The sequence below is a fragment of the Tasmannia lanceolata genome, unplaced genomic scaffold (assembly GCF_043159265.1).
Source record: "Tasmannia lanceolata isolate RefF3 unplaced genomic scaffold, GAP_Taslan_0.1 ptg000019l, whole genome shotgun sequence".
Taxonomy (NCBI): Eukaryota; Viridiplantae; Streptophyta; class Magnoliopsida; order Canellales; family Winteraceae; genus Tasmannia; species Tasmannia lanceolata.
The window spans coordinates 24471921-24498363 of NW_027518696.1; the positions used below are offsets into that span (position 1 = coordinate 24471921).

Below are 26443 nucleotides of genomic sequence, written 5' to 3' on the forward strand. Positions count from 1 at the left end.
ACCTCATGAATTTTCAGCAACTGGTATTGGTAGACACAAAACTCAGTGAACTTTTCTTGTCTTTCTCTTTTATTTCAAGTTTGAAACTTTGAATTTCCAAAGGAACAAAGAAATCCTTTTGCGTACCTGTCATTTAGGACCCCACATTTGTATGCACTACAATTTATTTGCTGGATCAATAGGAAAACCCAAAAAGCCTATGGGACATGAGATTCATGAAATGCCCCAGCTAACCCTCCCTATGAAATTCGTTTTAGCATGAAGGGAGGGGTTCTCAAAAATCAAAGATGGGATAAGGGCTTCATAATCAGAACTATAAATACTAGTTTTAGAACGATTTTCTCCTGAGAAAAGAAACCATAAACTAGAAAGAAAGAGAAACGAAGAGAGAAAGAAGAAGAGAGATAAGAGGTAAGAAAGAGGAGAAAGAAGCTAGAGGGAGTTCTGATCACCGGAGACCATTTTGTACACTGAAGAGATCGATTTGAGTTAATAAATATGCTTAGATCACAATCTTTGTTATAATCTCATTGATTATTTTGATTTCGTAAAGATTAGGGATGAAAAAGAGGGATTTTTTCCTTGTTTCCGCCATTTGGAGAAGATTCGATGCGATTCTAGAGGGTTTGTCAGCCTCTTTGGAATCCTCCTTCTCTAAGCTTTTGAACAAGACCGACCCTGTGCAATTCTGATGTAATAGAGCCCCTCAAAATGTCAAATTTGAAAAGAATTCGTGTCTCGAAGAAAACCAAGTTGCCGGGGGTGAACGACAAGCCCAGGGGTGGACGTCCACCCGAATGCAACCCGAAATGGGTTATTATCAGTCGAACATCCGGCCAGGGTGGTTTTCTCTAACAATTGTGAAACATAAAAAAATCATAACTTTTTCATTTGTTATTCGATTTTGGAGTTCTTGTGCTTTACGGAAAGCTTGTGAAGTCTACTTTCTATTAAAAATGGTTTCAAAAAAAATATTTGAGGGCTCTATAAAATCATTAATTTCATAATACTAAGAGGGACCCTAGAACACCTTCCATCCTCTTCCCAATTAGGCATCAAAGAATGTTTCGTACCTCAATGATATCCCTAATACAGTTCTTATACACGTTCATGGTTATTTAAATGATTATTTGATTCCAGGTGATCGAATATGAATCCTGAAGAGGTTGGAGTTGCATTTTTGAGGTAAGTAACATGGTGGCTATCTTGGTGATTCCATTTGTTGATCTACCATTGTGAACCTTTGAGGAGTGACATTCCCACTTGATATATGCATGCCATGAACCATATCTAGAGTATCATATTTCTGTTGAACCTCGATTTGCATCCTTGGATTTGTTCGTGAGGGTCTAGCATGTCATGTTCCATGTCCTAACCATCTGTGATCCTTGTATTTCCTGCTCCATGTGAACTTTTTTCAAAAGTCGTGTTATTGGACATTATGTATTGCCAATTGATTTATTCCTATACCTGCTGTTGATACCATAATCATATTGATTGACATTTACGATGAGTCTCCTACTATTTCTTGCTATGAGTGGCTTCCGAATGTCGTGATATTGGATATTATGCATTTCCATCGTGATTTACCATTTGAACTTGATGTTGGAACCATGTTCATATTGATTGATATGTATGATGTACTTCATACTATTTCTTGCTATTTGGCACCATGATAGTTCTGTGATTGGGTTGAGACCATGATTCAGAATAACTGTTGATATATACCCTGGCATAGCTTGGATTATTGGTACTTGATGTACCCCATGATATTGGTACTTCACGTGCCCCATGATACTTGGTACTTTATGTACCCCATAATGTTTGGTATGTTATGTACCTCATGATATTTGGTACTTCGGTTCCCCATGATTCGTTACTTCGGCACCCATGATCTGTATGATGATCCCAAGCTATGCCACATTTTTGTTGAAACCAGGAACCGCTTATGTTTTATTTCGTTCTGGTTCCATAGATTCTGCTGCTATTGAGATTTCTGACCTACCCCTCTGTGACTAGTCATGAATCATGATTACTAAGATTGTGCATATTATGTTTATGCATGATCTAGAATGGTGTTACCCATTTGTCGAAAAGTAGGGATTCAGAATGGTGATACTACACCCAATATTTCTGATACGACTTTGTTTCCATGACATGTTTAGCTTTTCTATTTTGGCATGCTTAAACCAGACCAGGATAGTGATTTTTTATTTACTAGCTTTCGAGCATGGTTATTCAATATGTTTTATAGATCCTGAGCGCTCAATTTGCGTGGAACCAGAGAAGGAGTCCGACGAGTTTGCTAGACTGGGAGAGTAAGTGTAAGGAAACCTTTAGTTGTTAATGACGTGAGTATTTGTTTTGCTTTCTTTCAAACTTGCTGGGAAACAGTCAAATCGGACATTCTTCGATTCTTCATAGAATTTTTTGAGGGAGCCATCCTTGACAAAGGGACAGGTGCAACTTTTCTCGTCCTCATTCCAAAAATTGAAGGAGCAACAAAAAGCTCGGATTTTCGCCCGATTAGCTTGGTGGGCAGCCTTTACAAAGTCCTCGCAAAGGTTCTGGCGGATCGTATCAAAGTGGTTCTTCCTTCAATTATATCGGTCTGTCAAAGTGCCTTTATAAGCAACCGGCAAATTCTTGATTGTTCTTTAACAGCCAATGAAGCCATTGACTATTATCGGAGGAAGGGGGAAGGCGGCATCCTATGCAAGCTTGACATGGAGAAGGCATATGACCGAGTGGATTGGGCAACATTAGATTTTCTCATGGGTCGTATGGGCTTTGGGGGTCTGTGGAGAGGGTGGATCCGGAACTGCTTATCGTCCGTCTGGTTCTCTGTCCTCATCAACGGATCAGCAAAAGGATTCTTCAAATCTTCTAGAGGATTGCGGCAGGGAGATCCTCTCTCTCCTTTTCTTTTCCTGATTGTGGCCGAATCACTGTGCAGACTGCTGAAAAAAGGAAGTGAGTTGGGGCTATATCAGGGGTTCCTTATTGGCGAGAGTAAGGTGGAAGTATCGCTTCTTCAGTTTGCGGATGACACTCTACTGTTCTGTTCTCCGGTCAGATCCCAGATTCTCAACCTTAAAGCTATGCTTCGTTGTTATGAGATGGTTTCGGGTCAAAGATCTAATTTCGCAAAATCTCGGTTGTTCGCGATCAACGTTTCTGAGAGCGATGCATCCTTTTTCGCCGGAATTATGGGGTGTGGTTTAGATGTCTTTCCAGCAACCTATCTGGGTCTTCCTCTTGGTGTGGGTCGACCGAAACACAACCTATGGGCTCCTATTATTCAAAGGATTGAGCGACGTTTGGCCACCTGGAAGCGCCGGTTGGTTTCCAAAGGAGGTAGATTAGTGCTTATAAAGGCCGTTCTATCCAATATGCCAATATATTTTCTATCTCTTTTTCAATGTCCCGCCTCGGTTGCTAAACGCATCGAACAAATTCAGAGACGCTTCCTGTGGGGCGGATCAGGGTCTTCCAAGGGGGTCTCCCTGATTAAATGGAGTATGGTCTGCTTGCCTACTAAAAATGGAGGTTTGGGTATCAGGAGGGTTCAGAGTTTTAACCAGGCCCTTATGGGCAAGTGGCTGTGGAGATTTGGCGAAGAACAATCCTCTTTGTGGGTCCGGGTCATTGGAAGTAAGTATGGTTCAGATCATGGGCATTGGGACTCTGTTGATAATTTTAAACTCAAAGGTCTAACGGTTTGGAGGGACATCTTGAAGTTGAAGTCGTTATTTGCTCCTGGCGTCCGATTCAGAGTATATAGGGGGGATCGGATTCGGTTCTGGCAGGATCCTTGGTGTTCGGATGATCCTCTTCAAGTGATGTTTCCTGATTTATTCATCGTTTCATCTCAGAAAGAGGCCTGGGTATCGGAATGTTTTGCAAGGGAACAAGGGAAGGTGGCTTGGTCTCCTACGTTTCGCAGAGACTTCTTTGTTAGGGAGTTAAGCTCTTACAGCGCCCTCCTCTCCTTATTGGACTCTTGCTTCATCAAGTCTTCGGGCGTAGATTGTCGGATTTGGATTTGGAATCCTTCGGGGATATTTTCAGTCAAATCTTTTTATAACCATCTGATCCCTTCTTTAGTGGAGCATGTGTCCTCCTCGGTTTGGAGACAATCTTGCCCTCCGAGAGTTGCTTTCTTTGGGTGGTCGGTTAGCCGGGGCCGCATTCAAACTATGGATTTTTTGAGGAAGCGAGGAATGTGGTTGGTAGATCACTGTCCTCTATGTTTATCTGCTGGGGAATCCATTGACCACCTTTTCATACACTGTAAGGTTGCTCGCCATATTTGGGGTCTTATTTTTTCTCGTTTTGGAATCAGTTGGGTCCCCTCCAACTCTATGGCTGAATTCATTCAGAGTTGGGCCTGGACTCCTTGGAAAAGGAAAGGCAGAACGCTGTGGAAGATGTGTCTCCTGGCCTCATGGTGGTTCTTGTGGAAAGAGAGGAATGCTCGTATCTTTGAAGGGAAGGCTAGATCTCCCTATTGCATTTATATTCAGTTGATAGCTGCGGTCATATCCTGGGCTCGAAGCCTTCCTCTGTTTCGTTTTGTTTCAGCTTTCGACCTCTGGGAAGGATGGTCAATCATATGCTTGGAATCGGCTACCAAAGTGAAAATCCTCCCCTCCTGGATTCCTCCTCCTCCGGGGTCCCTGAAGCTTAACTTTGACGGATCGTCTATCGGCAATCCAGGAGTGGCAGGAGTAGGGGGGTTATGTAGAAACCACAAAGGGGAAGTCCTCTGGGCCTACTCGGGGCCTATCGGAGTGGCAGAGGTCCGAGCCGTTCATAGCGGGCTTCTTTCGATGCCTAGTCTGGAGTGCGACAAAATTATCGTCGAAGGGGATTCCTTAAATGTTATTCGCTGGCTTTCGGGCGCCGCTTCTCCCCCCTGGCGATTTTTGCCTTTCTTAGAGGAAATAGAGGACAGAGCTAAGGGCTCCTCAATACTTTTTCGCCATGTCAGGAGATCAGCCAATGCGGAAGCAGACACCCTTGCCAAGAAAGGAGTCTTTCGGGCCGCGTTTGAGTGCTTCGACTATCTACCTCCTTGAATTATTGTACTGCTATCTTTGTATTATCTTTGTTCCTTCAGGACCACCTCGGTTCTGTTTTTACATATATATATATATATATATATATATATATATATATATATATATATATATATTCTATTGCCCTTTTCAAAAAAAAAAAAATGACGTGAGTATTTGTTAGATTTTATCATTTATTAAGGATTGCAATAATGTGACTTTATGGGTATGATGTGTTAGATTTGACAATTGCTTATTTATTCTATGAGATGCAACTGCTCTGATTCACATCTCAAGTTTATTTTGAATAATAGTCAGATTAATCAGGATTATGAAAGCCTTGCATGCTTATGGGTCCCACTTGCAGGCATGTGGTATTGTCATGCGCCTGGCCGTGACCTTGGTTTGAGGCGTGACAATTTAACTAGCGTAGGAAAGCAGAAATTCATCAAGTTTGATGTCATCCACATCTCTTTGACACATAAGGATATGAATTTCAAAAAAATAAAAAATCCAAATCCAACACATTTCTAAAAGCTATCCATTACGTTTTACATTTTTGCTTTGTAAAAAAAGAGTCCAAAAATAAGATTGATAATGTGACCTTTGTTCGCAATTTAGGGAGAGGTTGGATAGATATGTAGGCATGGGTTAGGAATTAATAATAGCTATTAGATTAAATAAATAGTTAATATTGACTTCTAGTTAAAGAAGGGAGATAGTAGTTTTATAAAACCCATGTGCAAGGGATTTTTGCACAAAATACACTTGCTTTTTAAATCAAAGAAATTTTCCACTTTCTTCTTTATAGAAATTTTGTTTTATCTTGTTCTATGTGGATTTGTAGAACAACCCTTCATGGACTCGAAGGTTTGTCCGACTGGAGGTTGACAATGATCATCCCCCGACTCGTTATTCACACTTTTGTCCACGCCGATTAGTATCATATCAAAGCCGTGCTACGTTCCATGGCTTGCTAGAGAGAATGAGAAAATCAAGAAACCAAGACGATAGAGATGTTCAACACTCTTTCGGATATTATAAATTAAATAGGAGAGCAACTGGAACGATTGCATACTCTTGAGACCATATTAATGACGGTGATCAACAACAGCATACTCAAGCTCTACATCGAGTTGCACATCCCCGCTTTAGAGTTCCATATCTTTTAGAGGACGAGTATTCTAGCGAGGGGGGGATTCGAAGACATCATCCAACCCATGAATGCCCATGGTTGCAATCGAAGACATCATCCATCCCATGAATGCCCATGGTTGCAATCTGCAAGGCGCGGTTTGTGATTGCGACTATCATATTAAGGTAGATTTGTTCGAGTTTAACGGTCAACTGCACATCGAAGATTTTCTCGATTTAAAAGATTTTTCGACTACATGGAAGTACCCGAGGAGAAGAAAATGAAATTCGTGACTATTAAAATTAGAGGAGCTTTGGCACGGTGGGAGGAATTCCAACTCTCTCGTACATGGATGCGAAAGTGACCAATCCGAACATGGGCACAAATGCATCAAATCCTTCGTTAGAGAATTTTACCCATTGATTATGATCAAGTGCTCATCCAACCATACCAAAATTTTACCCATTGATTATGATTAGTGTGAGATTACACAGAAGAGCTCTATCGGCTATTGTCCAGAAATGATATTTCAGAGACCAAGATACAATGAGTTGCATGACACTAGATGTCTTTGTTAGGCAATCCAAGATTACATCTCTATCTACCCGATTTGGACACTATCTCAGCAGTAAAATGGTATAACGAGCTGATACAATGCTCAACCGGCCAACCCAAAACATATTTAGGATATTTCCAGGGAATAAAATACTAAAGATCAATCATATTAGTTCTCTTTCCAATTGAATGAATCGCAAACCCGCGAAGAACAAAATATAAAAGACAATTTCCTAGACGAGGAGGTAATGACACTAGAAGATGAGTCACCTGTAGATAGAGATGGTCCTTTAAACCAAAAGGGACGAGGAACAGTGACATTACTCCGTATTCCTGGATGATGCCCCACACTATTTTTGTCAAATCTCCATTTTGATCCACTGCAAAAAAAGAAAAAGAAAAAGGGGTTTTAGCCATAGGGGTGCAACTCGGATCGGGTTGGATCTGGTTGAGGCCAACCCTAACCCCACCCGATATAGCATTCCCTCAACCCTAACCCAACCCATCTAAACTGAAATCGGATTGGTTCGGGTTCACCATGGGCCAAAAAGAAAATACAATAACCCTAAAAACAATCAAGATAAAATTAGAGGGCCAAGGTCGGGTTCGGTTGGGTTGCTAAGGCCTCAAACCTAATCAAACCCAAAATTAAATCGGGTTAGATTTTCCCAACCCTAACCTAACCCGAGCAAAAATTGAGTGGGTTGAGCCCCAACCAAGTTGCACCCCTATTTAGCTAGCACACTTTCCTTGGCTTATTTTAAATTATCTGGGCAAAATACAGTGGACGAAGTGACCTTCGAGACAATCTTTAAATTCTCCTCTCTCTCGCGCTTTAGTTCTTTAGCCATTTTATCTTCCATAGAGAAAAACCCATTCATCTACCTTCCCTCTAAATCCCCTTTCATCCTCGCGTATTCTTGTTTCCCTCTGTGGGAGCCCATTTTTTCCAACGCGCGTGAGGCGACAGGGGATCACCACATCAGGTTCTTTGGGAGTGTTAGTTGATCTGCGTTTCTTGCGGGCTCGGGACCGTGATCCGTACCTTGCAAGAAAGAGAAACTCAGAGTCGCCACCTAGGTTAGGGCCTAGGATCCGTGCCTATTCTTCCGATGAAAAGGGGGTAAGTACCCAAGTTTCATTGGAGGAACAGTATCTCTGTTTCCTTCTTTATTTTTATTTTTCCCTTGGATGTTCTTTGGGAATTTTAGTCTCTATCTAAGATATAAAATGTTTTGATTCAGTTGTTAAAGTTGTTGCTGGTGGAATAGATCGTCTAAAGAAGTTACAGTCTAGTGGTAAAAGAAGGTTAATTTCTGCATTTATTACAACACAAGTTCCTTAAGTAGTTCAATATCGTGTTGTATCTGTTTAAAATTCGATGTTTCTTAAGATGTATATCTCTTGTTTGATTGAATGCCTGCAAGAATTTAGATACAATAATATTATATTTCTTAATATTATCATTGTTATATAAACAGACAGTATTCTTTTCAGTTGTCTTGGTTCATGGGAAATGCTTCCAGAGATAAGAGATGATGGCCCATTGATCAAGTGAGATAAAGAAGGCATCTTTTTGTGCTCTAGATCTGCAACACATAAAGTCATTCAATGACGTCATGTTTCTTCTTCTCAAGTCGTGACGTCACTTGGTTTGGTATGATGGATCCCTTGGGCACGGCGCCTGGAAGAACCTGATGCTATGGCGATTCTTCTTCTCAAGTCGTGATGTCACTTGGTTTGGTATGGTGGATCCCTTGGGCACGACGCCTGGAAGAACCTGATGCTATGCCGATTGGGTGATGCCCAACAAGATCTCAACAAATTTGATGGCTTTGAGGCAATCTCTGAACTACATTGTTCGAAGAGGATGCTTACACTTTGGCTATTATCTATTGCATATGAATTTAACATCTCCCTTACCTGTTTTATCAAATTAATCTACAGAATTGTACACCAATATGAGATGCAACAGCTTCTATATTTTGTATGAATGACTCCAATGCTTCTTAACCCACTAGCTTGAGTCCTGTTTTTCTATCTACTTCTTCGTCGTGGGCCACTTGGCTCAACTGGTTCATGCTTGATGGCGTCTGAATCCGGGTCTGCGATCGCTCGGGGGGCTCCTCTTTCCGGGGGCGCTGGTGGCAATGCGCGTCGCTTCTGCTTCGGGATCGGCGTCTGCTTCTTGAACGATGCCTGCTAGGGGATCGATGTCGGCTTGTGGATCGGCGACGGTTGTTGGACCGGCGTCCATTGGGTGACCGATGCCTACCTCTGGGCTTGTCGGAGGGATGCTGGACCTCGCGCGAGCTTTCGTCAGGACTCCTGAGATATTGATTTAGGTGCCCTTCTTCGGCCAACTTTTCCAGTTGGAGGCGGAGGTGGAAGCAATGGTCAATTTCGTGGCCGTGGTCCCCGTGGAATTCGCAGAATTTTCGGGCGGACCTCTTCTTTGGGTCTGTGGCCATTCTCTTGGGGGGGGTCAGGAGACCCTGATCCCTGATGGCCAGTAGAACGTGGGAGAGGGGGAACTTTAGCGGGGCAGTTCCCAGTCTCTCGAAGACGGGGACGGGGTTTCTGCTCGCCTGCCTCTCGTCGGCACGTGGCCTTATGGCCCTTCGGCCGTCGTTTTTCCTTTCATCGGGGCCGGGCTGATTCTGTTCTCGGGCGCAGGCTTCTTCTGCTCGTACGAACTTATCAGCCTTGGATTCAAGTTCCTGTAGGTCCCGTGGTGGCTTGAGGGTGAGGTGCAGCTTGAGATTCGGATCGGTGGTGTCATGCTTTAGTGTGGCGACCGCTATTTGGACGTCCATGTTAGAAAGTTGGGCTAATTCGGTGTTGAATTTCAACATGAAGTCTCTCAGGGTCTCGTTTCTTCCTTGCCGGAGGGCTAAGAGGGCATCCGCTGGATCATGGCGGAGGCGGTTGTTGGCGAACCTTGCGCTGAACTTCCTCCCGAATTCGTGGAAGGATGCGATGGAGTCGGGCTCCAATCTCATGTACCAGTCGTTGGCGGTTTTTCTTAGTAGGGACGCGAAGGCTCTGCACATGAATCCGTCCGACGCGCCTCGGAGCGTCATTACCCTTTTGAAGGTTTGGAGGAACTCGAAGGAATCTGTGCTTCCATCGTACAGACCGAAGCGGGAGAGGTCTATGCCTGCTTCTGCTAGGGTTTTTAAGACCTCCGAGGTGAATGGGGATGCCGTCTCCCTTTCCCACTCATCGAGGATGCTGTGGGCGTAGGGTTTTTCATTTCTAGTTTTACCTCCCGGATCTGTCTTTGTAGGTCAGCTATCGGGTCCACGCCGGGCGGTTGTGCTGAGGTTGCCACTTCTTCCGCCCGAACCAGGGGCGGTTCCTGGAGGCGGGTAGCTTGGACAGGGGGAGCGCGGCTGTTTGTAGCCTGCCTCTCGTTGTCTCGTTGGTATCCCCTAGTTGCAGGGGGCAGAGGGCTATTTGCTGACGGGGACGGCGTCCGGCGAGTCGGTGCTCGCTTTCGCCGGGGATGACATTCCCCTGGTTGTCCTCGTTGCCTTCGTCATAGGCCTCTGTCTGGTCCTGCGTTATCGGGGGCCTCTCCGAGGCCGGAGGAGGCAAGCGTTGGAGTAGTTCTCGGCGAAGTTCGTTGAACATCTCCATGGTGGGGACCATCTGCGGCGTGCTAGAGGAGGGCTGGTGTCGGCCCGAGGGCGGTGAGTTGGGTTCTTGGGAGGTTGAGGTGCTGGTTTGTGCGTGTTGAGCCTAGCTTCGGGTCATTACCCCTATTTCTTGCTGTTGGGTGTGGTTTCTCATCGCCATAAGGCGTTCAGTGCTCGACGAGTCCCACGGATGGCGCCAATATGATGGCGTCTGAATCCGGGTCTGCGATCGCGCGGTCGGTAGAGGGCCTCCGCGGGGTCTGCAATCACAAACAAAGGGGGTCAGGGGGTCCGGGGTGGGTCCCGGACGACCACTTCAACACCCAAGTCAGATCCTTCGACCAATCAATATAAAGAACAGCGAGAGGGGGAAGGGAGTTTCGATCAGGGTTACCAGGGGCAGCGCGCGGGCTCTTTTCTGGGTGTGTGAGTGAATGGGTCGGAGGGGACTAGCAGGGAGAATAGGATCGAGCTCCTAGCCTCCTCTGTTGTTGCCTCGCCTCTTTTTTCGGTGTGGCGGAGTGGGGAATCGGTTCCTTCGTGTTGCGGAGTGGGGAATCGGTTCCCTCCCCCTTCCCTTTTTTTCTTCATCCCCCTCCTTTTAAAGGGAGGTGTGCGGCTCTTTTCATCATTATGGAGGGAAAACCTTCCTTTGCAGGATTGGGCCGTCCCCCTGTCTTGCCGGCGCGCGTGGCCATTTCCTTCCATAATTTGTGATGATGAGGCCTGGGCGGCGAGAGGGCGACACGTGTCATGAATGTGTGGTCTTTGCCGTTTTCCAACGCTATTCTTCATGATGGTTGGGCTCTGCTCGTGCATGGATGACACGTGGCGATATCTGGGAGCGTAGCCGTATTTGTGCCCCATCAATGCTGTTCAGAAATAGAATCTGACCCGTTTGGGTTACAACGTGACTCTGTAAAACCAATGGAATTATAGTCTATGTTCTAAAATTGGAGTCACAATGTTGTGTTTCTTTGGAAATGCTTTGCACACTTGGATGTTAGGTGACAGGGATTATTATGTATCGCAAGTGGAAGGAGGTTGCTAAAATTAGACAAATAATAAGAAAGGAAGTTTGTTCATGGGAATAAAAGGCCAAGTGAGGTGGCTAAAACTATGACTTGATGTTATTTTCCCCACATATGAAATTAAAAAATAAAAACTTATATTCTCAAATTATTTTCAACCACCCAACTTCAGTATTATCATCTGGTCTTCTGATCTATGTTTAGGAATGTTACCTTCTCTAGATCTTGCAATCTTTTCTTCTGTTTTTTTTATCAAGCCTACCTATGCCCTTTCATTAGACATACTATTCAGATTTCATGTGGAAGTTCTCTTCTAGAATTATAAATTCCGAGTTTAGGACTTTTGGACATGACTTCTTCCATGTGTGAGAAGATGGATTAGCTGATTCTTTGTTTTTCTGTTTTCCATTCCCGTGCAACGCACGGATCTATAACTAGTATATATATATATATATATATATATATATATATATATATATATAGAGAGAGAGAGAGAGAGAGAGAGAGAGGAAATGGTTTTTGCATGGATCTATAACTAGTATATATATATATATATATATATAGAGAGAGAGAGAGAGAGGAAATGGTTTTTGCATGGATCTATAACTAGTATATATATATATATATATATATATATATATATATATATAGAGAGAGAGAGAGAGAGAGAGAGAAGAAATGGTTTGTGAGCAGCTGCTCAGATAAGCAGGAGCTCACAAACACATGTGGCCCCACACTTTTGGGGGGATCCAAAGATTCATTTGGAAGGCCCTTCCATGAATAGGGTGTGTACCAAAAATCAGATCAATAGGATCATCCTAACCCAATCAAAGGTGGAGGGGAAAATGGACAGACACTGTGTGTCCATGTTTCTACCCTTTTTTTCCCTCCACAAATGGCAGGGTTAGGATGATCCTATAGGGCTGATTTTTGTTACACAACCTATCCATGGAAGGGCCTTCCAAATGAATGCTTTAGACCCCCCAAAAATGTGGGGCCACATGTGTTTGTGAGCTCCTACTCAGATAAGCTTATCTGAGCAGCTGCTCACAAACTATTTCCCCATATATATATATAAGGAAAATGATTGTGAGCTTGAAGCTCATATAGCTTAAATGAGCTTGAGGGCCCAAACACATGTGGGCCCACATTGTTAGGATGATCCAAAGCATTCATTTGAAAGGCTCTCACATAGATAGGGTGTGTACAAAAAATCAGCTCCATAGGATCATCCTAACCCATCCAAAAGTGGAGGGCAAAATGGACAGACACCGTTTGCCACAAATCTGCCCATTTTTGCCCTCCGCTTTTGGAGGGGTTAGGATGATCCAATGGAGCTGATTTTTGGTACACACCCTATCTATGATGGGGCCTTGCAAATGAATGGTTTGGATCACCACAAAAAATGTGGGACCCATGTGTTTGGGCCTCAAGCTCATATAAGCTATATGAGCTTCAAGCTCACAATCATTTTCCTCATATATATATATATATATGTGTGTGTGTGTGTGTGTGTGTGTGTGTGTGTGTGTGTGTGTGAGGAATAAGAGTGTGCGCTCGACCGCACCAAGCTTAGGTGTGGTCGAGGGCCAAAAACTCATGTGGGCCCACGTTGTTAGGATGGCCCAAAGCATTTATTTGCAAGACCCCATCATAGATAGGGTGTGTACAAAAAATCAGCTCCATAGGATCATCCTAACCCATCCAAAAGTGGAGGGCAAAATGGACAGACACCGTTTGCCACAAATCTGCCCATTTTTGCCCTCCACTTTTGGAAGGGTTAGGATGATCCAATGGAGCTGATTTTTTGTACACACCCTATCTATGATGGGGCCTTGCAAATGAATGATTTTGATCACTACAAAAAGTGTGGGACCCATGTGTTTAGGCCCCTTAGGTGCGGTCGACCGCACACTCTTATTCCTCTCTCTATATATATATATATATGTGTGTGTGTGTGTGTGTGTGTGTGTGTGAGAAAAGTGTTTCTGCGCTGCAGCGCAGGGAACTCCCTGGGCTGTAGCGCGTTATAACGCCTCCCATTAGTCACTTTTGTGGGCCCGCAAAGTGGGACCCGCTAAACGAACCAATGGGAGGTGTTATAAACGTGCTACAGCGCAGAAATAATTTCCTCTCTCTCTCTCTCTCTCTCTCTCTCTCTCTATATATATATATATATATATATATATATATATATATATATAATAGGATAAAAAATGCATCAAGTATTAAGCCTTGTAGCTTTAATTTTATGCATTTTCATGTGACTTGAAGCCGGGGGCTTAAGTGAAGCTTACAGGGAAAGAAATCTTATCTCTATTCATCCTAAGGCCACTAGCGTAATGATAATGATGGGAGCTCAAACATTGTCATATTCATTCCACCATAAATACGAATTATATTAATCAATCTATAAAGGCATTTTATTATATTGGAAAAGCTAAAAGGGTATTGTGGTTCTGCAAGGCATTTAATGATCTTTCATGTTTGCATATTTTTTTAAGTACTTGCAATTCCACTTAGGCTAGTGAAGATTGCAGATCACTAAGCTGTTTAATGATGGTTCTTTAGTTTGAATCATGATGCTATTTTCTTCTTGGTTTTATCATATATTCTTATACTAAAAAAAACCTAGAAATATTTGACATTAGTAGGGCTTGTGTAGGGGTGCAAGCTTGTCCCTGTCAGCCTTGAGCCCGAACAGGTTCTGGGCTGGATTTTCCAACCCTGTGGGCGGGTCAGGGTTCATTTTTTAGGCCCTGACTCAAGGTCGGGTCGGGTTCTGGGTTACGCCTTGGGTCACCCTGACCCGGCCCAACTCTAAGTTTCTATTATAGAATGGAACCATCTGTGCATGTTTCTTTTGCTAATGTCTTCTATTATCTTGGATTGATGTTTCTTTAGATTAGTATTGTTAATTGTCTCTGGTGCCCGTCATGTTGTTGAATTCATATTGTCTTATTTTGTTCCCCTTCTCTGTTTATTGATCATTTTGTTCTATATGATATTTGGTTGCTTTAGTTTTGGCACTCTTAACATGTATTTTCACTAGGTCAATCAGGGCCAGCCCGGCCTGGCCCTGCCCAATCAGGGCGGGCCAGGGCCGCGCTGAGCCCTGTAGGGCGGCCAATGGGTTGAGGTTTTTCGACCTTGACGCAGGGTCAGGGTGGGTCAAGGCTGAGATAATGGGATCCAGGGTTGGGCTAGGGTTTTGAAAAACCCGACCCAACCCAACCCTGTTGCAGCCCTAGGCTTGTGCATTCAGAACTCAAGTTGATTTTTATCAAACAGTATCATGATAATATATTAAGGGAGGAGCATTCATCTTCATTTACAATTTGTACAATATCACTTAGAGGAAGTTACTTTCTGGTTTTATCGATCTATGTATTTATATTTAATTAAGATGAATTGTACTATTGTGGCAATTAGAACATTGTAGAACTTCAAGATAGTCTCTCACGTGAAATTTTCTCCTTTTTTCCATTTTAACCGTGATATTAACTCAATGAGTGCGGTTTGAATAACATTTACAGAACAACCACTTAACTATTTATGAGATAAAAAGATTAGGCTTGCATACTTTGAGGATAGGACTTGTTTTGTTCATGGCTCCGAACTACTTTTGTGGAACTATGCATCTATAGGGTTTATTTGACAGCCTTTTAATTGTCTGTTTGTTTCATTTCCTTTCATTATTGTGATTTTGGTTGGGTTTGGGAGTTTGTGGCAGTTTTCATTATTTGAGATTTCTTTAGATTGCATTTGAATGGAATGTCTTAGTTTTCTTGTTTCTTGTTTTCTAGGTGTCTTGGGATTGCATTTGAAAGCTTGTTTTTTTTTGTTTCTAGGTTATAGAGGCTATAACAAGATTAGAAGGCCCATTTTTTGGGTCTTCAAAATTTTCTTAAAAGGGTATTTGCCGGCAGTCATGACTGTGAGTAAAAACCTTTATATATTAGGGTATTTGCCTGCAGTCATGACTGTGGGTAAAAACCTTTATATATATATATATATTTATATATATATATATATGAGAAAAGTATTCCTGCGCTGCAGCGCAGGGAGCTTCCCTGCGCTTTAGTGGCTTATAAAGCCTCCCATTGGTTCGTATAACGGGTCCACCTTTGCAGGTCCACAAAAAGTGACGAATGGGAGGCTTTATAAGCCACTAACGCGCAGGGACCTCCCTACACTGCAGCGCAGGAACACTCTCTCTCTCTATATATATACACACACACACACACACACACACACACACAAAAATACCTCTAGTGATGGCTTTGACTGCTAGTAAAAACTTAACCTTTTCTAGCGGATAAATTATCTGCCAGTAAAAGGTTTACTGATGGTATTTTAGTCAGTGGAAACATGATCGTCGATAATCGGCCAATAGAGTTTATATTGGCGGATTTTAGGATTTTTACCAGAGGTCATGATCGACGTTAAAACCCAGTTTTCTTGTAGTGTGAATGCACCAATAATGTGGTCTAATATGAGGCATGAATCACTGGCCTTGAAGCGGCCATAGTTCTGGCAATGGAAAGTGGAAAACTAAGGATGATAAGTTTTCTGGAAACCTTAGTGGCTGAGTTTTGAAGTATTGTGTTCTTATACCTCCCTAGAATAAAGAATCTCTTTGAGGAACTGCTGGCTGCCTTGGCATCCATGATAGAAATACCAATTGGGGCATAGATGAAACCCATTTTAGTACAACAACAGTGGGCTCCAACATATATCAACGCCATTGAGATTACAAAAAGAACCCCTGATGGGAAACCTTGGTTCACAGACATCAAGAACCTCATTATCGGATGGAGACACCCACTGAAGGCATCTAATAAAGAGCATAGGACCGTACAACGGCTGACATTGAATTTCTTCATCTGTGTGGGTGAATTCTATAGATGTTCCTCTGACAAAATCCAACTCTTACGTGTCGAGGATCAGGTATCCAACATGAAGGAGTATGTGGACCAGATACGAATAGTTTTCAAGAAAAAAAACTACCATTAGGGTATTGTTGAATAATGTATTAGGTTAGTTTAGACATTACTTGTATTAGTTAGGGGTATTGTAGTCATTGTATGTTGTTGCCCTAGTTTGGGCCTATATATACATCATATTCATGAGGAGCTCCCTAGTGGAGACTCTCCATCCTTCACTCATCTTCTTCTTCCTCTCTTCTAACCCTAATCTCATTTCTAACATGGTATCAAAGCCAATGGGCTGATCCTTCAAGAAGGAAAGAAGAAGAGTATCTCCCTCCATGCCATCATCCCTTTCTCTCGTATCTCATTTTCCTCTCTTTATCTCTCTATAGTTTCTCCCTCAAATCTCAAATTCCTCAAATATCTCTCTAGTAGTGTCTCTCTTTCCTTGTCTTTAAAACCTTATTTTTTTTTTAAGAAAATCTCTCTCGCGCTCGTGTCCTTCCCTTCTCCTCCTCCTCCCACTGTCCCTCTTCCCTTTCCCCTAACCCCTCCATTCCCTGCTAAAGTAACCCGCTATAGTACCGCTACAGTAACCCGCTACAACACCCAAATAAAAAATAAAAAAACCATTTCTATACCCTAGAAATCTCACTCTTTCTCCTTCATTTCGTCAAACCCATTTCATTTTTAACCCATTTTCCCTCTATCGTATATCTCAAAACAAAACAAAAATCATGTTTGTATTGTGTAAACCCATTTTGGGTTCTCCTCCACTCCAAAGCTCTCTTTATTTTCTCTTATCTATAGTTTTTTTGGCCTATGGCCTTTGTCTTTCTCATCTCATCTTCAAGGGGCACCCCAAGTGTTTGATGAAATGTCTCAAAGGGGTTTTGTGCCTTGAAAGTGTTCTTTTTGTTTGTGCTTGTCTTGTTGTCGTCTTCTTATCATCTCTTTCTTTCTATTACCTTCTATGTCTTTTATGTAGTTCTTCAAGGCGCGCACCAAATATTTGATAAAATGTCTACGAGAGTTGTGGTGCCTTGTTTGTCATCTTTCCTTTTTCTTCTTCTCTACGGCGCACACCAAGTGTTTGATCAAATGTCCAAAAGCGGTGTAGTGCCTTGTTTGTCTTCTTTTCATTACAAGATGAAGGTATTTGACCTTCAACTTGAGGGGGGGTGTTTTCATGTAGTTCTTTGTATCTTTTCTTAGGAGTGTTGTCCACTTTGTTGTCTTTTCTTGAGGGGGAGTGTTGTTAGTGTTGTCTTTGTCTTCTTGAGGGAGTGTTGTCTTATTTTCATGTCTTGTTTTTCATGTCTCTTCGTGTTGTTCGGCCTTATACCTTATCCCTTCATGTTATCTTCTTCCTCCTTTTCTGGGCGATGGCTTTCATATCCATCGTTGGTCGACTCTCTTACAGGCGATGATGTTCATGCCGTCGACCTTGTCTCCAGGCGATGATGTCCCCATCGTTGGTTGGTTATCTTCCTCTTTTTATCTTCAGGCGTCGATGTTCATGCCGTCGACGTTGTCACCAGACGATGGTTTCCCTATCGCTGGTTGGTTATCCTCTTCCTATCTTCTTATCTTTTTAGGTGACGATGTTCATGCCGTCGACCTAGTCTCTAGATGATGTTTCCCCATCGTTGGTTGGTTATCCTCTTTCTCTCTATCCCTTCTCTCCAAGCAACGGTTTCTCCGTCGACCTTGTCTTCGATGGTTTTCCCATCAGTTGCTATCCTCTTCACTTGGTGTTGTGCTGCTTCGCCAATGTTTGTTGTGTGCACCTTTGGTGTGCCCCTTTTGCTTGCACCTTCAGGGAGAGGCCCTATTTGATCGCTCTCGTTGTTGTGTTACTTCAGGGGAGCTACTTTTTTTATGGACATTGATCTCGATGTTGTTCATGGTGGCTTTTGTTTTTTTGTTTATGTTTTTCATTATGTATGTACCACACCAGCTTGAGGATGAGTGTTATACCAAGCTGCATGTGCATGAGCTTCTTGTACTTTTTTAGTTGTTGACGTAGTTCTTTTTAGCAAGCTGGAGCTTCATAGTATATACACTCCAGCTTGAGGGGGAGTGTTGAATAATGTATTAGGTTAGTTTAGACATTACTTGTATTAGTTAGGGGTATTGTAGTCATTGTATGTTGTTGCCCTAGTTAGTTTGGGCCTATATTTACATCATATTCATGAGGAACTCCCTAGTGGAGACTCTCCATCCTTCACTCCTCTTCTTCTTCCTCTCTTCTAACCCTAATCTCATTTCTAACAGGTATATCTGCCCCACTATGGAAAATGATTGCTGTATATTTGAGGAGTGTTATAAAGTTCAAGTTTAAGCCAATTTCAACCATATGCCTCCATCAAAGCTTCACTCGTTGACCTCCCACAGCCTTTTTCTATATGGGGTATCGATACATAAGATAGATGCCACCATATTCCTCGAACGAACATGAATATATCTTGGTGGCTCTAAACTATTTCACCAAGTGGATAGAAGTAGCCTCGTATTCATCTCTGTTTGTGGCTTTGGTGGCCAAGTTTATTATGAAAAATATTATTTGCTGATACGGAGTGCCACACAAGCGTATCTCGGATAACATGTCACATTTTAAGAAAGAGGTCATTACCCTGTGAAGAGTTTAAGATTTCTTATCATAAATAGTCGTTGTACTGACCTCAAACCAATAGAGCCGTAGAGGCAGCTGATAAGAACATCAAAGCCATTGTCAATAAGATGACAGAAACCTGCAAGAATTGGTCAAATAAACTCTCGTATGCTCTGTGGGCCTACTAAACCTTGGTTAGAACTTGCTCGGTTGCACTTCTCTAGTCTACATAATAGAGGTGGTCCTACTCCTACCTATTGAAATACAGGTACCTTTCTTAAAGGTAATGATGGAAAGCCATATCCTTGAGGCAGAATGGTCTAAATCTAGATATCTCAACCTGAATAGTTAGATGAAAAGAGGCTAAAGGCCCTATACCACGTGTAGGGATATCATCTCAACAATAAAGCACACCTTTTAGACATGACACAAGGTGACCTAGGGTTGAAGAATGTTGAGCACTTGTGTTCGACCCTAGGGCCAAGTTCAAGCCAAATTGGGCAGGCCCATACATAGTTCAATAAGTTTTGCTCATAAAAGCTATCAGACTTATAAACATGGCTGATGAAATATTATCAGAGCCAATGAACCTAACATGGATCAACTTAGAAGGTTCTATGCCTATATACTGGGAGGCGGGAGGCCGGCCTTGGCCGAACAACCCTATTAAAGATAAACCCGATAGCATCAACCCTTGAAAAATCCCCTTAGCCTCAAAATAAAAGAATACTTCTTTCGAAACTTAAACTAGGGGAACCAACCCTAAACTACGCTCGACCAATTCTTGACTACAAAGGGGTATGTAGGCAACCTAACAATGATCAGGTGGTCTTCTTTTGTTAAAAACATAAAACCTTTCCGTTCAACACCCTATCCCCATGAGTCCTTCCTATATACGAGGCTAAGGATCTTTAAAAAAAAGGAAAAAATAAATCAAAAGAAAGACAAAAAAAGGAGAAAAAGAAAAAAAGAGGAGTTTGCAGGCCTACCTAGGCCAAAAAACCCAAAAGTGCGTTTTAGGCAAAAATTAGGGAGATTTGCTTGCTCGACTGAAAACTCGAAATGACGGCTTATAAAATGGGCAAGAATATGTTCATTGGTTCATGAGATTCAATGTGCTGGGGAAGAGGCATTTATTATAATTTAAAGTCAGACAGATTTGGTGGGTCTATACAAATGAGAAGAGGTACTCAGACGAGTAGAGGCAAGCCTCTTCTGTACTGTTTTAAATTATGAACATTAAAAATAAGAAATATAATGAAAGATAGTAATAATCAGTTTAGTATAAATGAGTAGAGGTATTAAGTGTGAATGACTACAAGTTGATAGGGATTTAGCCCCTAGCTCAATGGTCAAGGCTTTGTCGTTAACATTGAAGTCTGAGGTTCAATCCCAGCATACCAACCAAAAAATAGTCTACAAGTTATAAAATATTCTGAAGGACGCTAACCCTCTAGAATCCAAGCTACTAATTTTGTCAAGTCTTATAAGCACGGTCAATCCGCCTCCTTTCTCTTCTTCAAGCACTCCATCTCTTTTTCCCAAAGTAAAACTCTCTTCTTCGTGATGTCCGACTCCTTCATTTCTACCTTGCCGGTTGCTTTAGCTGATAAGTTATTTCTCCTCATCCAATCATAGTAGTCTTCTGTCATATCTTCCTCTGGAGTTGTGGTGAGCTCTTCCAAATGGGCGATGGTCCACCTTTCACAACCAGAAGTGATAACCTGAATGAGCTTGTAAGAAATAGACTCTGGGAGGAATAACATGCTATTCAGCATTGGCACTCCCTGACATACTCCATGTCCATACTGACAAAGAATCTGATTGGAAAGGTAGGAGGTACTCTCCAGGCCCCATGATGCACAGTTAACCAAAAGTCTGAAGGCCGAAAACATCACCCGGGCAGAACCAGTAGACATCCTCCTCTGTGTGAGCACTCAGCCAGGAACCCCAGGTAGTCACACCCTCTTGAATTACCACAACCTCCCAAGATGTGAAGTTCCTCAGAGAAATATTTATAGGGGGCATGGGTGTAATAGTCTTCAGCTTCATAGCCGGCCATACCTGAAACATACAAGAATTGGATTTCTGATCGAAAACTGCAGCGGTTACGATCGGATTTATTACCTTGCGATCGTACCGTTCTGTTTGAAAGAAAAGGAAACTTACTACTTTCAATAAAAGACAATCCTAGGATATATAAATGAGTGTCAAGGTCGGCAAATATCTCTGCCAAGATAATATGGATTGGATTCGCACCATGTTGCACTTGATCTAGCAGATCAAGCAATGAACGGGATGAACCGAGATTTATAAAAAGTAAAGAAATAGGTGTAGAACTGTAGATTCACTAGCCAAGAGCTTTTCTCTGACAATTTTGGAACTCAAAATCAAGAATATCACGACGAGGGCAAAAGTTTCAATTAGGTGACAAATGTGTTTCCCATCTTCACCTAGAAAAGAAGGCAGACCCCCCTTCGGCACGCCAGTCATATTGCAGAACATATGACCGTCCTCGTCTTTAGAGAAAGCTTGACCAGAGTACGATCCCCAGAAGTTTCCATCAGACAGCATTGTTCTTCATGGGCAGGGCATAGTTCTAAAAAAAAAAGAATATATTCTTACTATGGAGGCGGCCATATCTGCGTAATACCCTGGCCTTGTGGCTGGTCGGATGCTGGCTGGAGAGTCGGAGGCGGCTCAGAGGGCGGATGCTGCTCTTCATGTGCATCAATCGGTGGAGCTGAAATCTCTGCTTGGGTCGGAGGCGGCTCAGAGGACGGATGATGCTCGTCAGGTGCATCAATCGGTGCAGCTGAAATCTCTGCTTGGTCAGTGACTAGGGGCATCTCGGCCTCAGGTCAAACCCTAGACCAACAGATCAGCCAGACCATGTGATCAGCCAGACTCTTGTGTTGCAATGTAAAGGATTAGACAGAACATGAAATAAGCATGTGCACTAAGATAACAAGGTAGAGGGCAAGGAGCTTACCTCTCAAATCTCCCGGGAAGCAACAGTCTTCACGCTGGCTGCCAACCTAGAGGTCACCCACCTGATCCTATTGAACCTATAGAGATAAAGAAATATCGTCAGTAAGGAGATATGAAAGCTAGAGTACACAAATAAAATGGGAAGGGAAAAAGAAAATGGTACTTACACTGCGAATGTCTACTAGGAACAGAAGACCGAAGGTGGTGATGGGCCGGGAGATGGGCATCTCCACCACGTCCCTCCCATCGATGAAGGAGAGGGCCCATGCCCAAACAATCTCTAGTCTGGACCTCCTGGTGGAGGCGGCCCCCAAAGGAAGAGGCAACTTCCCAAGGGTGACCTAAGGCTGTGATGTAATCGATGCCGGAGCTAGAGGGGCCACTGTAGCTGCTGCTCGAGCCAGTGTCAAGACGGGTGTAGTGTCTTGGATGTCGACAGGAATTATCACACGCCACAATTGCACTAAATAAGGAATATCAAGATGATATCAACAAAGGGCAACAATTTTAGAATTGAATCTTCTATAGCTTTTAATCATGTAAGGAGATCTGCTAATGGTGAAGCAGATGCTCTAGCTAGATCGGGTGTGCCTAGGTTGGGTCTGGAATGGTTCGACTATTTTCCGCCTTGAGTCATTTTATTTTGTTGTTTATCTTTTAATGTAATCATTGAGAACCATCTCGGTTTCTCTTCCTTCAATATATAAATTACCATTTCAAAAAAAAAAAAACTTAAAAAAAAAAATGAAATCGTAAATTCAGTAATATCATGATAACATTAATAGTGGATGAAAAAAAGAGAGTATTGGAGAAGGATATTTTAAAATAAATAAATATTAAAAAATAAAAATGCAGTGATAGAGATAGAATACCTTAGAGAGAGATTTTAGCTTTGGGAATATGCTAATTTCCAACGAGTTCTAAAAGCTTGATTCTGCAGCAGATCTTCTGGTAAGGACTCCATATCTGAAATTCCGCCGATATGGAGAGATAGAAGTGAGGTGAAATCCGGCAAACTCCTTAACAACAACTTATTAGTTCCCACTAACCGTAAATCTGTAAGGGACGATCGGGCACGCTGCGGTAAACTAGTCAACTTAGGGCATTCGTAGATCCACAATGAACGAAGGCAAGGAAATAGAAGTATTTCCCTCGCCCCCACTTTTCTACTCCATGCCTCCAAATTAGGCATATTGTAAATTTTGAGTATTTCTAATGAAGGGAATAAGCTTTTTACAGAATCTTTTTCATCGGACTCATTGCTCATGTACTTTACACCATCCATATCTTCTATGATGAGAATCTTGAGGAAGCGTAGCTGCCCGAACGGCGGGAGATGCTCACAGTTTTTGCAACTTACTAGTTTGATTTCAACCAGATTGGGGAGCAATGAACAATCCATCAGCCAACTTGGAAATTTGAAGCCAGTATAGTAAAAAATACCCAACACTTTAAGATTTGTGTGTGGTTGGAGCCCTTCAAGAACACTCTCATCATTATCTATCATGTTATTGGCATCTACATTGTTGCTCCATGATAAGCACAAAAGGCGAAGGCCCCACTTCCCCTTCAAGTTCGCTTTCTTGGCATCCATAGCATTTCTCACATTCTCGAGCCTCTCAATCTCTAGGTTTCCTTGGAGGTTTAAATCGTGCAACTCTTCTATTCCACATCCATTCTCTTTGCTTACAATGAATTTTCCCAACGTTCGAAGGCAAAGTAGTCGTCCAATTCCAACCGGCATCTTAGTCAATCTCATTGTTTCAAGATGAATTAGTTGTCCAGTCTGAGGCTTACTGTATATCGGTTTCAAGAATTTGATTTCAACATGTCTGAGACTAATCATCTTCCTCATGTCTTTGGGCAACTCCTGTAGGGATCTACAATTCAAGAGCTTTAATGTCTGTAAATTATATAGGTCAGAAATGGTTTCAGGGAATGTTTCAATGTCAGTTTGAGAAAGGTCAAGGTACCTAAGATGTTTCAACTTGCCTACTGAATTCGGCAACTTTTTAATGTCGGTCCAACTCAAATCTAACACATGTAAGCACCTAAAACTAATGAAAATATTGTAAGGAACCTCCATTCTATAGATTGTTTCACCAAATAAAAGAGAAGTACGTAATTTCTTTGCTTTCTGTAGAGCCTCCAAATTCAATGTTGGTACTTCTATTTGACAATGTAGAGACAAATGTCGAGTTGTTTTAAGAATTCTATCTGCCCCTTTAGCCTTCACCATAGAGCATTCAGTCCCTACAATTGATATTGCAAGATCTCTTACAAGGTCATGCATCTTGCACTTTGTTATGTTGTTGTATTCATCTTTCTCTTCATCTTGGAAGAAAGACCTCCACAATAAATCATTAAAATATTGACTGCCCAAATCCTCCATCACCATCCCGTTTCTTGTGTGTTGTCGAAGGAAGCCTTCTGCCATCCAAAGCTGGATTAATTTCTGCTTTTCAATTATATGATCTTTAGGAAATATTGCACAATACGCAAAACATTGCTTCAAATGTGATGGCAAATAGTCATAACTCAATCTTAAAGCTGATAAAATTTCATTCTCATCTTCCGGCAAATTCCAGGTTTCACTTTCTTTGATCGATAACCACTCATTTTCATTGCGTTGAAAGAACATTAGGCTTCCAGGAGTCTTGGCAGCAAGGGGAACACCTCTACACTTTCTCACAATCTCCTTCCCAATTGCTACCAAGTTTTGTGTCTCTTCTACCCTTCCTACCCCGAATGCTCGTTCTTTGAACAACGTCCAGCAATGATCTTCTGATAATCCTTTCAATTTGTGTGCTGGAAGTGTACCCATGATCATGGCAACTTTTTCACTGCGAGTGGTTACTATTATTTTGCTTACTTAACAAAGCTTTCAACTCATCCCACTTGTGATGATCTTCATTCCACACATCATCTAAGATGAGTAAATATCTCCCCTTATCTTGTATCATTTGAAGGGGAGACTGCAATAGATCCATGGTTGAGAGGTTGCTTTCTGCATTACATGCAGATTCTACGATTTTTTTCGTAATTATTTTAACATCAAAGACATGATTAGACACACAAACCCACATTCTTGCATCGAAATGATTTTTCACACTCTCACAGTATTGTAGACCAACTGAGCAAGTGTGGTCTTTCCGAGGCCTGCCATGCCAACTATAGGAATAATGGAAACATGTTCTTCATTACTATTATTAATTAACAAGTCTATTATCTTTGCTTTATCACTTTCTCTTCCATAAACATCAGATTCAGTTACAAAGAAGTGGGTTTCTATTATCTCTTCACGGGTCTCATGATGCCTGTCTACAACTACTTTTGTCAAATGAAACTTAGACCTCTCTTCTGCAATGGTGTCTAATCTCTCCTTAATCTTCTTTAATTTACGCCCCATCTTAATTCGAAACAGAACTGAATTTGAAGATGAAAGGCTGTGGTGTACCTAGTTGGGCAAGCGATCTCGAAGGCCAGTACAATCTTGGATCTCAACTTGCCGCCGAAGAGCCTCAGTTGCAAACTCGTCCAGTATGTCATCTGCATCATAAGCTGCATCTTTTAGCTTTTCCAACCAATCTTGCAATGCCTTATCTTTTAATTGTTGATTGTCTGCATCTTCAAGCACAGCTTGAATTGTTGTTAATGTGCTTTGTAGCTTATCAAGCTCATCGTTAAGCCCCAAAGATAAACCAAACTCTTGTACAGCAATGGAGGCCAACTTCTCAAACGCAATTGGCAAAACAGAGAACAAGACTCTTTCTCCCATAACTATTTCCTGAAGGGGGAAAAAATCTCAACAAAGAACAAGAGATGATGGTTGTGGGTGTGAGAAGGATTTTTAGTACCTTTCCGCCTGAAAGACTCAAGAACCAAATATGAGATTTGAGGTAAAAGATTCAGACTACTTTTTTTTTCTTTTTTTTTGTTGAAGAGGCCACCAAAGTCTTCAATTATTTGAGAGAATGGATTCAAACGCTTTTATAATTTTTTTATCCCTCAAAAGTTTTCTATCATTGAGAGAAAGCATCCACACCATGTGACAGCTTAAGACCCCTTCCTCTAGAAGGCCACCTACCTTGCTAGATGATCCAATTTAAGAAACTCCCATCAAAGACTAATGAATGTAAATTGCTCTACAGATAGCTACTAGCTAAGCCCGAATATCATATAATATCACTTATTTCAAGCATTCAATATCTTCTCTCAAAAGGAAATAAAAACAATGTGAGGCTGAAAAGTATGGTGCAATCCACTAAATGGTCAACCTCTAAGTAATTGTTCTCGTCAGAACCTGGTATTTTGTTCCACTGACTTTCCTTTCCTTTCAAAAGTAAGAAAAGAAAGATAAAATTGAAGCTCTTAAGAAAATGGCACAAAAAACTTACTGCTCATAATACCAAAAGGGTAAAGTTACATTGAATGTGAATTGGTCTACAAATATTCAATTCAAATTGATCTAGAGTGGCAAAAAAC

At 42.0% G+C, this 26443-nt stretch overlaps 1 protein-coding gene and 1 long non-coding RNA gene across 4 annotated transcripts; one reads left to right on the forward strand and one right to left on the reverse strand.

The window, feature by feature from the left end:
• Nucleotides 1-74: 74 nt before the first annotated feature.
• On the forward strand, nt 75-26157 carry LOC143852682 (uncharacterized). Its single transcript, XR_013236828.1, has 4 exons — nt 75-488; nt 1141-1185; nt 25383-25498; nt 25626-26157. It is a non-coding gene; the product is annotated as an uncharacterized LOC143852682 (long non-coding RNA).
• Nucleotides 20159-26222, reverse strand: LOC143852681 (putative disease resistance protein RGA4). Of its 3 annotated transcripts, none has more exons than XM_077362217.1 (5): nt 22831-26222; nt 22126-22421; nt 21960-22035; nt 21593-21835; nt 20159-21031 (listed from the first exon to the last, which is right to left on the reverse strand). In XM_077362217.1, the coding sequence occupies exon 1, from the start codon at nt 24786-24788 to the stop codon at nt 22845-22847; it is 1944 nt and encodes a 647-aa protein (XP_077218332.1). In that variant the 5' UTR covers nt 24789-26222; the 3' UTR covers nt 20159-21031; nt 21593-21835; nt 21960-22035; nt 22126-22421; nt 22831-22844. The 3 variants fall into 3 exon arrangements, with proteins under 3 accessions (XP_077218332.1, XP_077218331.1, XP_077218330.1); XM_077362216.1 differs by having other exon boundaries at nt 21421-21835; XM_077362215.1 differs by lacking the exon at nt 20159-21031 and having other exon boundaries at nt 21250-21835.
• Nucleotides 26223-26443: the final 221 nt, after the last annotated feature.

Excerpts from the sequence above, each read along its gene's own strand:
- LOC143852681 (XM_077362217.1), bottom strand. The coding sequence starts at position 24,788 with ATGATCATGGGTACACTTCCAGCACACAAATTGAAAGGATTATCAGAA.